Source organism: Ascidia mentula, chromosome 5 (assembly GCF_947561715.1).
Source record: "Ascidia mentula chromosome 5, kaAscMent1.1, whole genome shotgun sequence".
NCBI classification, from domain to species: Eukaryota; Metazoa; Chordata; class Ascidiacea; order Phlebobranchia; family Ascidiidae; genus Ascidia; species Ascidia mentula.
In genome coordinates, this window is record NC_138570.1 from 9,026,970 (window position 1) to 9,039,995 (window position 13,026).

The window sequence follows — 13,026 nt, forward strand, 5'->3', positions numbered from 1 at the left end:
GTTTCTGGCTTGGTCTTGAACCAAACCTCTTTCACTTTCAATTTAATTTCAGTGGTTTTTCCCAAACACCTACAAATCCTCACTTTATTGCCTTTTTTTAAAAATTTACGTTTGTGACTATAAATAACTTTCCTCCATTGTCATTGACCTCGGCATAACACGCCACTGTCTGTTCTGCCCCATAAAGCAGCTGACTTTACAGTCGGGGCAAACAGCGGACTTCGCACACAGCCAGCAAAAAGTCTATTTGCTGGCGAAACTGCAAACACGGACCATCTACCTGCTCATAACGTTTTTAGCGCGTTTCGATTGACGAGAACAATTTGGACCAAGTTTATGCAAGGTTTTAATATTGGTTTCGGGAAAATTATTAACTTCAACCTCACTCGTTGCCGACACAAACACATCGGACCGACTGTCGGCAGACGTACTGTCAAAGTTCACTGAAAGACTCGTAAGTGAGCCATGTCGCCCAAACACGCCTTTGCTTTGTCATGAAACAAGTAGATCTATAGTATACAACTGTACTGCACAATGCTTTAAAATATTTAACGATTTTAAGCCAGATATTTTAGTATTAGACATTTACGAATCTATAGTATTGGCTATTTCAATTTCGCATGGTTCGTTTTGACAAATTTCGTTTCCCTGGATAGCTGAAAGTATAAACACAGCTGCGACAGCCTGCTAATGAACTCAACTCACTGTGGGATGATAACTTTAAGTCGAATTCTGATTTAGGGTGCGAACCGCTTTAGCGAAAGCGCTCTATTTAAATATAGCTTTTGCTAAATTGTATCCAACTCCTGCTGACGTAAATCTCTGCTCATTTTCAATGGTTTAATTTCGACGGCGTCCGGCGATTTATAAAACCAAGTGCCATGCGAGGTCTTCTCATTTTAAAGAGTGCAGCATGTCCTTCCTGATATTTCGATGACTGCATTTGGTGCAAACAGAAATCACGCTATTGAAACTTTTCCAAAATCGCGATGCTCCTTTCCGAGCCGCCGCTATCAGCCCTTTGCCTGGCGGTTAAGGTGCGCGAAATACTATGTGTCGACCTTTGTTTACTGTGCGCTTTGTCGTCGGGAAAAAAATACGCTGTTCGAGGCGCAAGAAAAAAAACGCATTTTTCGCATTCGTGTTACAATAGGTATGTCTGGGTCGCTCGCTTATAGGCAGCATGGTCGAGGCGGACACACCTTAAGTTTTAGAATGATGGTCAACAGTCGCTTGAATCAATATTCCCGCACATAGTTGATGGCGGTCCCTTTATAGAACCTTCCAGACTCCTATTTTGAGAAAGGGATTAAACGATGACTAGACAAGATGAAGCCAAAATCGCTGCGAGACGTGAACATGGTTATGACTTGCGGCAGCCCGGGAATCGGCGTTAAAACCTCTGGGAATAATGATTGTGTTCTTTTATTGGGGCGCATCCGGTAATGAAACCAGCATAGTGCCTTATGGTACTGGAATAAGTTCTTTGTCGACTAACTTGTATGTCAGAGCGTACAACTACTTCCTATACATTAACAATGAAAGTGCACAATCAATATCTCCATTACAAAAATATATAATTTTTTGTATTACCAAATACATTAATATTTATGATAATAACGTAGCACATTTGGTAACCACTGCCTGTTTTTTACAAATTAATGATGTCATTTAGTTTTTGTATTTGCCGAATAATTTACATTAGAGCGTAATTTAAATCCGAACTGTTGCTACGTCCTAGTATATTGGTTTCGGAATGATTTGCTTCGCTTCTATTTGATTAACCAAACGTTTTTTAAAAAAAATTTTTGATATCACTACGCCACCTGGTGCACCAGAAGTTCGAAGTGTTCGGACCAAATTTCCGGCGACCTTTGTTAATTTGTTCCGCAAACCTCAAATAATGTGCAAGTGACGTTCATCTTTCGTTAGGAACTATACGTACGTACTAACAAACCAAATGAATTTGTCAATCGAAAAACATATTAGTGCTATTCGAATACTGCAAATGTATCAGTGGTTCTCAACTTTTTTGTCTTAACGGATCTATTTTAGTGTCATTGTGGTCGCGGACCCCTAGAGATTTTTCGAAATATCAGATCCTACTGTCACTGACACAAAGGGATAAGAAACAATTTATTGCCTGGCCCACATAACTATAAACTGCATGGTTCTTGGAATATTTTCCATTCTTTTCTCTTGCGTAAAGTATCGAAAAACTGAAATAATCATGTACGCACACTTTTGACTAAATTCATGCAGAAATGCAAAGTCAAAATTACTTTTGGCCTGGGGAATCTACTTGACATTTTGTCTCGAAAATCTTAGTTTCGCACCCCATGGTCGCTAATTTCATCATACGAGATGTGTTGCCCAATAGCTAATTACATAACAGGATCGCATGGTTATGATGGATTATGCTGTGTAGATTCAATGTCGGATATCGAAATTCTACATTGCTTAATTTGATTTTTACACCAGACAACAAACCACGAAAAATTCGCACAAAAATATAATTCAATTTGTCAAATTTCACAAGCCGACAAATTATTTGTTTTGTAATGCTTCAAGTACAAATGTGTGTATCACACGCAATATATTATATTACAATAAGCGATGGTTGCATTGAGCAAAGTTAACTGTTTCTTAAGCAGTCTTAATAGCGAAAAACAAATCCCAATCAAGATACATAGAATCACAATTCGAGAATTTCAATTTCTACTCGGAATATCTGAGGGAAACCCTTCCCTCCCCAACATTCATGCCAACGGGGCCAACATGGCGTACAAGAAACTCAACAACGCATCCAGGACCTTCAAATTTTGGGTTGGGCACTGACAAGCAATGCACTCGATATCGACCGGTGTATGACCGATCAAGTAGCAAGAACTCCGGCTCCAAGGCGCCACCTAGCTGCTGAGCATTTTCGATCTGGCGGTCCGAAGTGAGACGATGCAATACCTCGCTGTATATTGTTCCAGCGGGTATGTTTTCAAAGTGCAAAGAGCAACTTAAGTGGAAAAGCTTCTTTGTCGCTTCGTCCCACGTCCAGTCAACCAACTTGCACGTGACCGGCGTGACGATCACGTGCGGTTGCTTAGGAACGTGCCTTCCGGACAAGATTTCTAAAAATGCTACACGCGTGATATGATTGCCTGCTATAGCTGAGAGGGACATGGCATGAAACGGCGTGGGATGTTTCACGCACATGCTTTTGATGCTGCAAGTATCTACAAGGGGAGTAATTGTAAACTTTCCAAACTTCTGATCTCTTGTTTCAAAAGAGAATCTACAATCTCCAGCGTCTGTCCCAAGTTGAAGAACAGGCAAAGGGGATTTTTTCCACTCTTTGGCATTGATGGTCAGGTAACCGTCTGCCGAAGATGCGACGTGAAGCTCAAATAGCGGTGCGAGCTCTTGTTTGCTGCTCTCATCCGATTCAATTCCAACTCTTGGTAACTGCCTCTGACTGTCTGGAGGTATCTGTACAGCAATATAATTCCCAGCCTCCGACACTGATAGAGACAAATTGTCGCCGGTCAACTGTGGCATGCATTCCTGCCAGTTAAGGCAGTACCAGTGTCTGCCACGCACGCCGCCCGGGTCTCGCTTGGATCCATATCCAGGGCAGAAACTGGTAGAAAGGAGGTCAGCTGCTTGCAGGGGATAGTTGGGTGTCAAGTCTCGAAGAAGCTTCCAGAAACGCTCATTGTCGGTCGCGAATTTTTCGGGACCGAACTCTTCATAAACCCAACCCGGAGCAAAAATGGCAGCTGACAGTCCGTGCCTGAAGAGTATAGGCATGAGGTTAACAACAAAAGGTGTGAATGTTTAACACGGTTTATCTTATACCGTCTGGCGACGACCAACGCTTTGGAAGTGTTGTAGCCGCCACCGCCGAAAACGCCCCTCCCGAAAACATCGATTCCCACATATACTTTTGCAGGATTGCCGGAAGCTTTTTTGGACATTTCTAGTTGTTTCTCGCTCCACGCGTAGTTGAGAAATATGCCATCAGTGACGTCATAAAAGCATCTAAGTCGAGTAAACGAACAAACAAAGTAATCGAAATAAACTTACATACATATTCTGCAAATGTGGAAAGACAGGGAAAAGAGAATTAATGATGATGACCGACCTGTTTTTTTCGTTGAGCTCGTTTTGCCACACTAGTTTTCCATCGCACGTGACGCTGTCATACCATATTACTTTCGAGTGTTCGTCATGCAAATGCATCTTTTCGGTGAGGTATTGAACGAAGTTAACCAACGCTTGAACTTTCGTAAGCTGAAAACAAATTTTAACTTAAATATTGGGAGCTACATAATAACATTGCTTACGTACAATTGCAAAAAAGAATAACTTAGAGTAGGATGCTTGATAAACGTTTTAAGTCGTGATTGGGTTTGTTGGCCTACATCCATAGAAAATGCAATGGCAACGAAACGTATTGTTTCATCATTTCCTCCACGCTTGCAAATGAAGTTACATTTGCACAGCGGCAAAGCCGTTCTGGCAATTGTTCAAATGACAAAAGTTATGTTTCCTCATATCTATTCTCTACCAACCTAATTTGTATGCAATGGAAAAGCGAGACTAAAACGTTTACCATTCCATATGTTTATCAGATGATTAACCAACCTCAACTGGACACTCAAAGTTCATCAACCATCCATCAAAACCATAAAACTTTGCGATTTCCACAAGTCGGTCTGCAGTTGCTTTCCAGATAGCTTCAGTGGATAGAAATGCTCTGCATCTATTAATGCACAAGACAAACTGCTTTTTTGTATTGAATAGAAGCGGCAATGCATCAGTTTCAGTATCAGTTTTGAACAGTAAGCTACTTCCAGATATAATGTTGTGCCTTATGAGCACACATCCATACATTTCTTGCAAAACAGATAAACATAATAAAATTTTCGGTGCATAGATGAAACAAATAATTCTGAATGGAAATAGCACAGCCAGAAATTTAAAAGGATGTTGCAAACATACTAAACAATATTTAATCAATTTTAAAGATACTTGTTACCTTTTGGCCCCATCCGACGATTCCAGTATCAAAGTTCCTAGAACAGTCACACCATTTCGATGAGCCGCATTTGTCCATACTACTGGAGGAATAGTGACAAAGTGGTGACTGAAATAAACAAATATGTCGATGCCGCTCCAATATTGAATGTGATATCCAACTGGTTTTTCTGATATTGCTCCTTGAACAAACCTGTTCAAAACCAAATAAACAGATATGGCTGTTACGCTACACAAAAAAGTTTCAACAACTATGCAACACATAGTAAGACCAGGAAACTAATACAAGGTAGACTACTTGCCTGTCTTCAACATATCCTCCCATCATGTCATGGCATACTAATGTTCTTACAGCATCTGGTTTTATAACCTTAGGATTGTGAGGTACTCTTGCCACACTGTATGATTGGCCTTTATCAAGGGGATCATTTGGTTCCCAACCATAAAGCTCATCCAAAGTTTTAAGTGGCAAAGTTACGGGGAGACCCGCCTCAACACTTCTCCCGGTAAATTCAGGACCCTTTTTCAAATCCACTACAATAGTTTGCTGTGCCATGGCTTTTGAAATTAAGCAATGCAATTTATACTAACGGTTGAAAGTCACTGTAAAGCCTTCCCCGGATTTCAGTTGACTGAATTTTGGCACTTTGTATTCTTTTACCGGTGGAACTGAATAAGAGGCAATTTGCTCTTTATAACTCTTTTGGTGCTTGGTCAAGTCGTTTAAATAAGAATATTCCCGTATTTCATCTGTTCGAAAAGTCACCATGAGTTAATGTCGAGGTTGTTTGGGTGCAAAAGCAACTTACCAGCAAGGGCAAATGAATTCACCAAATTCAGAAAGAAATAAAACACAAGAAATGCAATGAATGCAAATGATAAAAGAGCAGGAATCGCAACTGCCCAGTACCTAAAAAATAAGCTAAATGTATACAGCATTACATTACACAATCCCAGCATTTGATTTAAAGCCAAACTAACATATTTAACAGCAACAAATATGTATTGAGTATAAATAGACTGGCCCATATTGCTATTAACACTGTCATGTTAAAGACGTTTCGACAAAAACTTATATTGATGGAGCTCTACCAATCGCGTCAGTCAAACTGATGATGACAAAAGTTTTTGTCGAAACGTCTTTAACATGACAGTGTTAATAGCAATATGGGCCAGTCTATTTATACTCAGCATTATGAGAAAACCCGTGAGTTGTGTTCCTAAATATGTATTATTTTGCATAGATTTTATTAACATTTAAAGTAAAATTGGCGGTTTTAAATTTGCATTTAAAGTATGATTAAATTATATATGCTTGTACAAACATACTTGGATGGCAAGTAGGTAACTCCAACTACTTGCAGAAGATGATCAGGAGTGTACGACCAAAGCAAAAAAACTCCTGCAAAGCAAATCAATATCGGATTCTTGAAAACATGGCATTGGTTTCACATTTAAGAAGAAAAAAATCTTACCAAATAAAACAAAGCTTGTTAAATAAAGAACAAAACCATAGAGTGCTCGTTCAGGAGTGGGGGCTGGACTGTGTTCTGGCATTTGGTTACATTTGATAAACTCAAGTAACAGTGTTGCACTGCCTAAGAAACTAGCATATATGCTAACATTTAGCAACAAAACCAGCAGCAGTTACGAGAGTACAAGATGCGGGTCTAGTGCGGAAACGTACTTATATATGTTCCGAAAGTGGGGGAACTCCCAAAAATGTCACCACAAAGGTTGAGGCAAGCTGTAACTACACAAAAAATACGTCATTGTGACGTCACAGTCCGAAGTAACACGCACTGGCATAGTTAGCATCCGAGTATCGGCAAAAGGTAAAGCTGCAATGAAACTGGTCTGTGCTTTAACAATGAAACGAAACCTATTTCAAGGGTTAGGGGAGTGAGGTTAAAATTAATAGTCTGACACCCGTATCCATAAATAGTTTAGTTTCAGCTCAGTTTATATTAAACCATGCTGTATAAGTGAAAAATTATATGGCTGTTGTTCGTTGCTATTGTGCCGTACGGCATAAAATGCTCTTACGCGAGAACCGCAAATAGGAGAGGGCATATGCGTTGTTTTAATCTTTTCTCAATGCCGAATGTATAAGGATTCCGGTTTATGTCGCAAGACACTGCGTCGTTGTATTTTTTATCGCAATGTGAGAACGTAAATTTGGTTGGACTAACATGTACCAAGTTCTGATTTATGTTATTAGCGCTTTGCATTATTACGCAGTGCAGATCTAAAAAGACAGACAACTTTGGGAGAAGATATATGAACGCTTGATTTGTTTCTAAACAAATGCCGACACGAACCAGGCGAGTTATTTCTCACGCAATATGTTATTTTTATTCTAGTATCTGCAGTGGCAACGTTATTTTTAAATTGAAATGAAATAAAACATTTTGCAGCGATTGCCTCCAAGCATTTAAAATGAAACCTTGCATTGTTTCTTTAAAATCAAGAATGCACACCATTCCAAGCAATTCTAGAATATCATTTCAACAGTCAATTAAGTCTGATAGGAGATGGCGCTCCTAATTGTTGATCATAAAAGGTATCTCTTGCGCACTCTAGCGGTACAAGTCCGCCAGCAGTGTATTTATGAAAGTACAACAGTCTTCTTTGCCACTCCAGCAAACGCAAATGCGAATCTATTATCTTTAGCAGTTACCTCAGAAGAATAACTCCAAACTAGTTGACAAACTTTCCCAAATTAATATAAGTGGCCTGCTTAATTCCCTAGTAACGTATTTCTAAGAACAACATTAAAACAACAGTTATTTACAGCAGATAAACTAATATCTTTATTAAAGTATTAAGTGCAATATGCAATGTTTAAAGAGCATAGAAGAACATGCATAAATTCATAAGAACTAATTCAACCTGTGCTAATAAACAACAAAATAGTACAACATATACACAATGCGAAAGTTTATATCGAACCCTGAGCACTACGAAATCACATCTGCACTGTGGAGACTATATGGGACGAAACAGTGTGTGCCCATCTGTCAAAGCGAATTCTAACGCATTTTCATGACAAATTTGTAAGGGTAAGGCGAAGTGATAATTCCAGGTGCCCCTTTCATCGTTGGCGTTGGTTGTTTAGTATTGCCGAGCACGCGGAACTTCTGAAGGATCGAAACAAGAAAAAGGAACATTTCCTTCCGAGCCAAACTTTCGCCCAAACAACTACGAGGACCAATTGAAAAGGCCAGAACCTTGTCCGATTTGACATATCGACCTTCACTGTCGAGGTGTCTTTCTGGATCAAATCTCTGCGGATCTGGCCAGTGGTTTGGGTCGTTGTGAACGCTCCAAAAATTAGCTAAAACCTATTGCAAGTAGTAAGGAGTAATCAGTTCGAGCATCTTAATTGGGCACATGTTTTTTGCTAACCTGTGTGTTCTTGGGTATGCAGTAGCCCATAAAGGAAACCTCTTCAGCTGTGGCATGTGGAACACCTAACGGCACAACTGTCGCCGTGCGTAGGACTTCTTGAATAAACGCTTTGGTGTAAGGGAGATCAGCCGATAAGGAAACTTTGCCATCTGAACCTGATTAAAACGGCATAGATTTCAAATTATCCCAACCAAGGGCAAAAAATGTTACCAATGACATCGTCAATTTCTTTGTGGATTCTTTCCTGGACATTTGGGTATTTAACCAAATACAAACACATCCACCGAATAGAACTTGTAGTTGTGTCAACACCAGCAGAAATAAGATCCTTCAAGTAGTATATAAGCTGTTTCATCTGCAAATAATGTTGGGGTAAGTATAATAAAAACAGCTATTCATTGAAGTCCTACATACAGTAAACCCTGGAGTGTTCTTCTTGTGCTCCATCAAAAACAGATCAACAAAGTCTTGTGGCTCATTAAAATTATTATTTTTGATATGTTGATTTATAATTTCCATGCATAGTTCTGGTAAGAAAAGAAGACGTGAGAAAAGAATTAAACATCAATAAAATGAACAGCCTTATCATACCATTGGCAATTTTCATTCCTTCTTTCATCCTGTTAAATTGGCCCCTTATTGGTGGCAAAAACCGGACCCATGGAAACATGGAAATTGCAAAGAAAACATAGGCAGCAGTCCGTATGCTGAACAAAGAACAATGCAACACTTAAAATGAGCCTGAAAACTACAAACAGGTACCAAACAAAATGATCAATTACTAATAAATTAACAATATAATCACACCTTTTAACCGACTCATGTATGTAGTTCAGCAGTTTCTCATTTTGTTGTTTATCACAATATTCCTTCATTACAATGTCTGTTAAAACGTTGGCAACTGCTACCAACAAGTCATCCTAAGTGCATTAAATAAATGTTATGCTTTTTGAAACAAACACCGTGCATTCACTATTTTTTAGGCAATCACTTATTTCTGTAGTTAAATTTTTGCATTATCCATTATTTGTTTGGAAAGATTAACAGAAAAACTGTCTCTTGTTTCAGAATTTATAATTTTGAATTTGTGAGTGTTGCACTGACTATCAATAAAAGTGGAATTTATTCAGTTAAATGTCTTTGTGATCATTGCCATGACGAAGGACATCTGTACATAATATTGCCAAAAAGGCAATTTAGTTTATTAGGTAGACCTTCTATGGTGGCACATTATGTGGGCATTTACATTCAGAACACAGAGTTTGATTATAATCTTCAGCATATTACATTGAGGATTGTACGCATATGATTTAAACAAAAGTTACTAATTTAGAAAATATAACTAACCTCAAGTATGAAAGGTTGCTCATTTTTTCCCTTTAGTTTAAACAATAATATTTCAATTTCCTTGAGGATTTTTGTTTCTATGGATTCTTCACCAAAACCTTTCCTAAAAGCACATATAAGGTTTCAACATCTTTACAAATAATGACCAAACAAATTTATAACACAACTTTTCAGTAACAATACATTACCCAGATAAAGCACGAGCTCCAAAGTTTTTTTGAACTTTCCAAACACTGTATGGGTGGAGAAATATTATTCCTTGACCACCTTCACAGCTAACGTTTGAAAAGAAGGTGTGGTATCGATTAGAAAATGGAATTGCCTGCACCACAAATGCCTAAGAAATGTTTTCATAGTATTATATTGTTGTAAGTTTAGGCCATTTAACACACAACCTGGTTAATAGCCTCAAAGCTATTTAAGATTAAAGTGGGGTTTGACCCAATTTTGGTGTATATGATTGGTCCAAAGGTCTTTGACCACTTTGAAAAAGTTTGTTCAGGGTGTTGGCTGAGATAGGGAATGCATCCCAGAAAGGGAAACCCAAAAGGACCTGGAGGAAGTTTGCTGCGTTTCTGTGACAGGTGTGTTAAGAAAATATAAGCAACTGTTGCAACAATAATAAAGGCCAAAGTTGGGGTAAAGTTATCAGTAAAATAACACATCTCCCACATTGTTTTGTAGTCTTCCTAAATTGTCCATACCAACTGCCTTAAAAGTGATTAAAAGAATGATTCAATTTGAAATAACTAGATTGACAAACATTTGTAAACTTCACCAAAATTGTAAAAACACTACAACAGAAGCAAATATTGTATTTTACTATTTCTTGGGCTCTGGGTTTTTTTTTTCACCAAAAAATTTGTGTCAAATGACCAAAATGACAGTAAAAATTTAGGACATTTTCAAATTTATTTTGGTCATTTGCGATATAACAAAAAGAAATAAGGAAACGCATTGTTTATTAACAACAACTTTGCAACATAAACAAACGCAACACATCAAAGACACAATACTACGCATCGGATTTATAGCGCAATCGTTTCGCGCTACTTGACCATTGCGCATATGCACTGTCGTAGTTAAATTCTTTAAACGATAATGCGTTAAGCCTCAAACGCATAAGTGTGTCGGCGGTGCAACACTGCAAACGGTTTCTTATTGGGGTTTTTAAGCGTGTTAATAGGCTAAACCCCCTTTCAACAGTTGCGTTTTCCGCATTAAAAACAAGTAACACATTTGCAATTACTGAAAGATTTGGCCAATCTTCATCCCGTGTAGCAATTATTTTAAGCACTTTGCGCCAGTCATCTTCTGTTTGGCAATTGCGCATTACTTCAAATTTAAAGTTTGACCATTCTGATTCGATATCATTTTGTTGTAATTTATAAAATGCCGCCAAAGCTCTGATGCTATTATTGCCATATGATATAATGCCATCAGAGTTCTCCGGAAAATCCTTGCAACGTGGATTGGCCTGTGCCAGATACAACTTTAGCTCTTTTTCTAGGTTGTTCTTCGCGCTCCATTATTCACTGAGTTATGTGGTATTGCGATCGTTCACAAAAATGTAAGCAACTTTCAAGAGTAGACTTGTTTATATAGGCAATACGCTGCGTTTGTTTAATTAAAAAAAACAAATGAAGGACAATAATCCCTATTGTTAACAAACCATGCAACTGTAACCGTATTCTTATCGCACAAAAGTCGCAAAACCCGCGTCCTGCTGGGTGTTATCGACCGTCGGCCGCTCGAAAACGATTCGCCGGGAGTCACAAAAGCGACGTCCGGGGCAACACAAAGGGAATTTTCGCCTACCGATGAGACGCTCGAATAATGTACCAGTCAATTTCCTTTCGGACATTGTGTCCGAAACGGCTTTTGTTTTTTGTGTCATTTACAAAAAAAATGTGTCAATGACCGACAAATGACACAAAAAAAAAACCCAGCTTGGGCTTAACATCACCACAATTTTCCCTCCCAGGTCAGTCTTACAGAAGCGATTTCCGACCACGTCACGCCCCATTTCACTGGAAACGTAAGGGAAAAAATATTTGCCAGGGGTCCTTCCAGAACCGACCGAGGACCAGTGTCGGTACTTGAGGCATCCGTGCGTTCAGGGAGAACAACTCGACCCATAATATAAGGTAAGGATGCCACACGCTTCATGCACGCATCTCCAAAAACAGATCTAGAAGCTGAAGTGTGTGAAACCCCTCCCCCCCCCCCCCCGTTATTTGCCACAAGGCCAGTCTATGAAAACACTATCTACGTCAAAGCGACCCATAGTCTAAAAAGGTTGGGGATCTTTGCTGTACCCTACATATTTTTGGTTGACAAACTGACTAGTTTAGCCCATAATTGTTCACGTAGGCTAATTTGCAAAACAAGGTTGTGCGAGCGTTACAATTGTTTCTATTAGCGTTGCACACACAAAAGCTTAACTATAACTTAACAAAGTTGTGAATGCGCCCTACTCTAATACGCAATAGTCGGCATAGTGATCCAAATGATCTCGCTTAATGAAATTAAGGCCCACTAGCATGATAATTAGGCAACGCACAGAAACCGTCGCTATCAAATACTGACGTAGAAAACGCATGCGCCAATTCGTATTGAATAGTACAAAACCACACTTTTGGTTAATTGGCGAGGAACGCGGACAATTTGCCGCGGATAGGCTACTTAATATTAATCTTGCTTAAATAATATGATTTATTCAGGTAACTTCAGAATATTATGCATGAAGTTGGATGGCCAGACCGCGATTCTCAGTTTAACAAACACGTATGGAAAAAGGTTTCCACTAACCCCCTTCGAAGTTTATGTGAACTCTGCACATAAAAATCGATGAGAGTTGCAAATTTGTCCGTTCATTTGCGGACTATATGACCCCACGGGGATGCATTTCACTAATAAGCAATTATGCAGAGAGAAAGGTTTCGGAAAATGAAAAATTAAAAGTTACAAGCCATTGCAGGCTAATTGTCCTGATGAAGGTTATGTCGTTCCAAATGCTGTTTAAAAAGATAAGTTATATATTGAACAATGTTTATTAAAGATGTACAAAACCGTCAGTTATGTTCTGAAACAATGTTGTTGTTTTGCACAATCTATTGTTGGTGTCTCCAAGGCCGCTGCATTATTTCCTCATTGCGTATTTGCCTTCGCAGCAACCAATGACGACAGAAAAAGATTGGCGGACTAAAACAATTCTCTAAATCGGGTCTGAAA

The 13,026-nt window shown here is 38.9% G+C and overlaps 3 protein-coding genes across 3 annotated transcripts; all 3 read right to left on the reverse strand.

Annotated features, from left to right (window-relative positions):
- Window positions 1–2,481: 2,481 nt before the first annotated feature.
- On the reverse strand, window positions 2,482–5,590 carry LOC145902110 (cytosolic endo-beta-N-acetylglucosaminidase-like). Its single transcript, XM_082989972.1, has 6 exons — window positions 5,337–5,590; window positions 5,036–5,227; window positions 4,642–4,759; window positions 4,139–4,287; window positions 3,853–4,035; window positions 2,482–3,787 (listed from the first exon to the last, which is right to left on the reverse strand). The coding sequence occupies exons 1-6, from the start codon at window positions 5,588–5,590 to the stop codon at window positions 2,719–2,721; spliced, it is 1,965 nt and encodes a 654-aa protein (XP_082846098.1). The 3' UTR covers window positions 2,482–2,718.
- Window positions 5,591–5,620: 30 nt separating this feature from the next.
- On the reverse strand, window positions 5,621–6,682 carry LOC145902111 (phosphatidylinositol N-acetylglucosaminyltransferase subunit P-like). Its single transcript, XM_082989973.1, has 4 exons — window positions 6,510–6,682; window positions 6,364–6,436; window positions 5,844–5,944; window positions 5,621–5,784 (listed from the first exon to the last, which is right to left on the reverse strand). Exons 1-4 carry the CDS (start codon window positions 6,589–6,591, stop codon window positions 5,621–5,623), a joined length of 420 nt encoding a protein of 139 aa, XP_082846099.1. The 5' UTR covers window positions 6,592–6,682.
- Window positions 6,683–7,844: 1,162 nt separating this feature from the next.
- Window positions 7,845–10,622, reverse strand: LOC145902706 (cytochrome P450 2U1-like). The gene is made up of 9 exons (XM_082990788.1): window positions 10,188–10,622; window positions 9,981–10,129; window positions 9,793–9,895; window positions 9,253–9,365; window positions 9,037–9,152; window positions 8,860–8,972; window positions 8,656–8,800; window positions 8,443–8,600; window positions 7,845–8,378 (listed from the first exon to the last, which is right to left on the reverse strand). The coding sequence occupies exons 1-9, from the start codon at window positions 10,464–10,466 to the stop codon at window positions 8,067–8,069; spliced, it is 1,488 nt and encodes a 495-aa protein (XP_082846914.1). The 5' UTR covers window positions 10,467–10,622; the 3' UTR covers window positions 7,845–8,066.
- Between the last annotated feature and the right edge of the window lie 2,404 nt (window positions 10,623–13,026).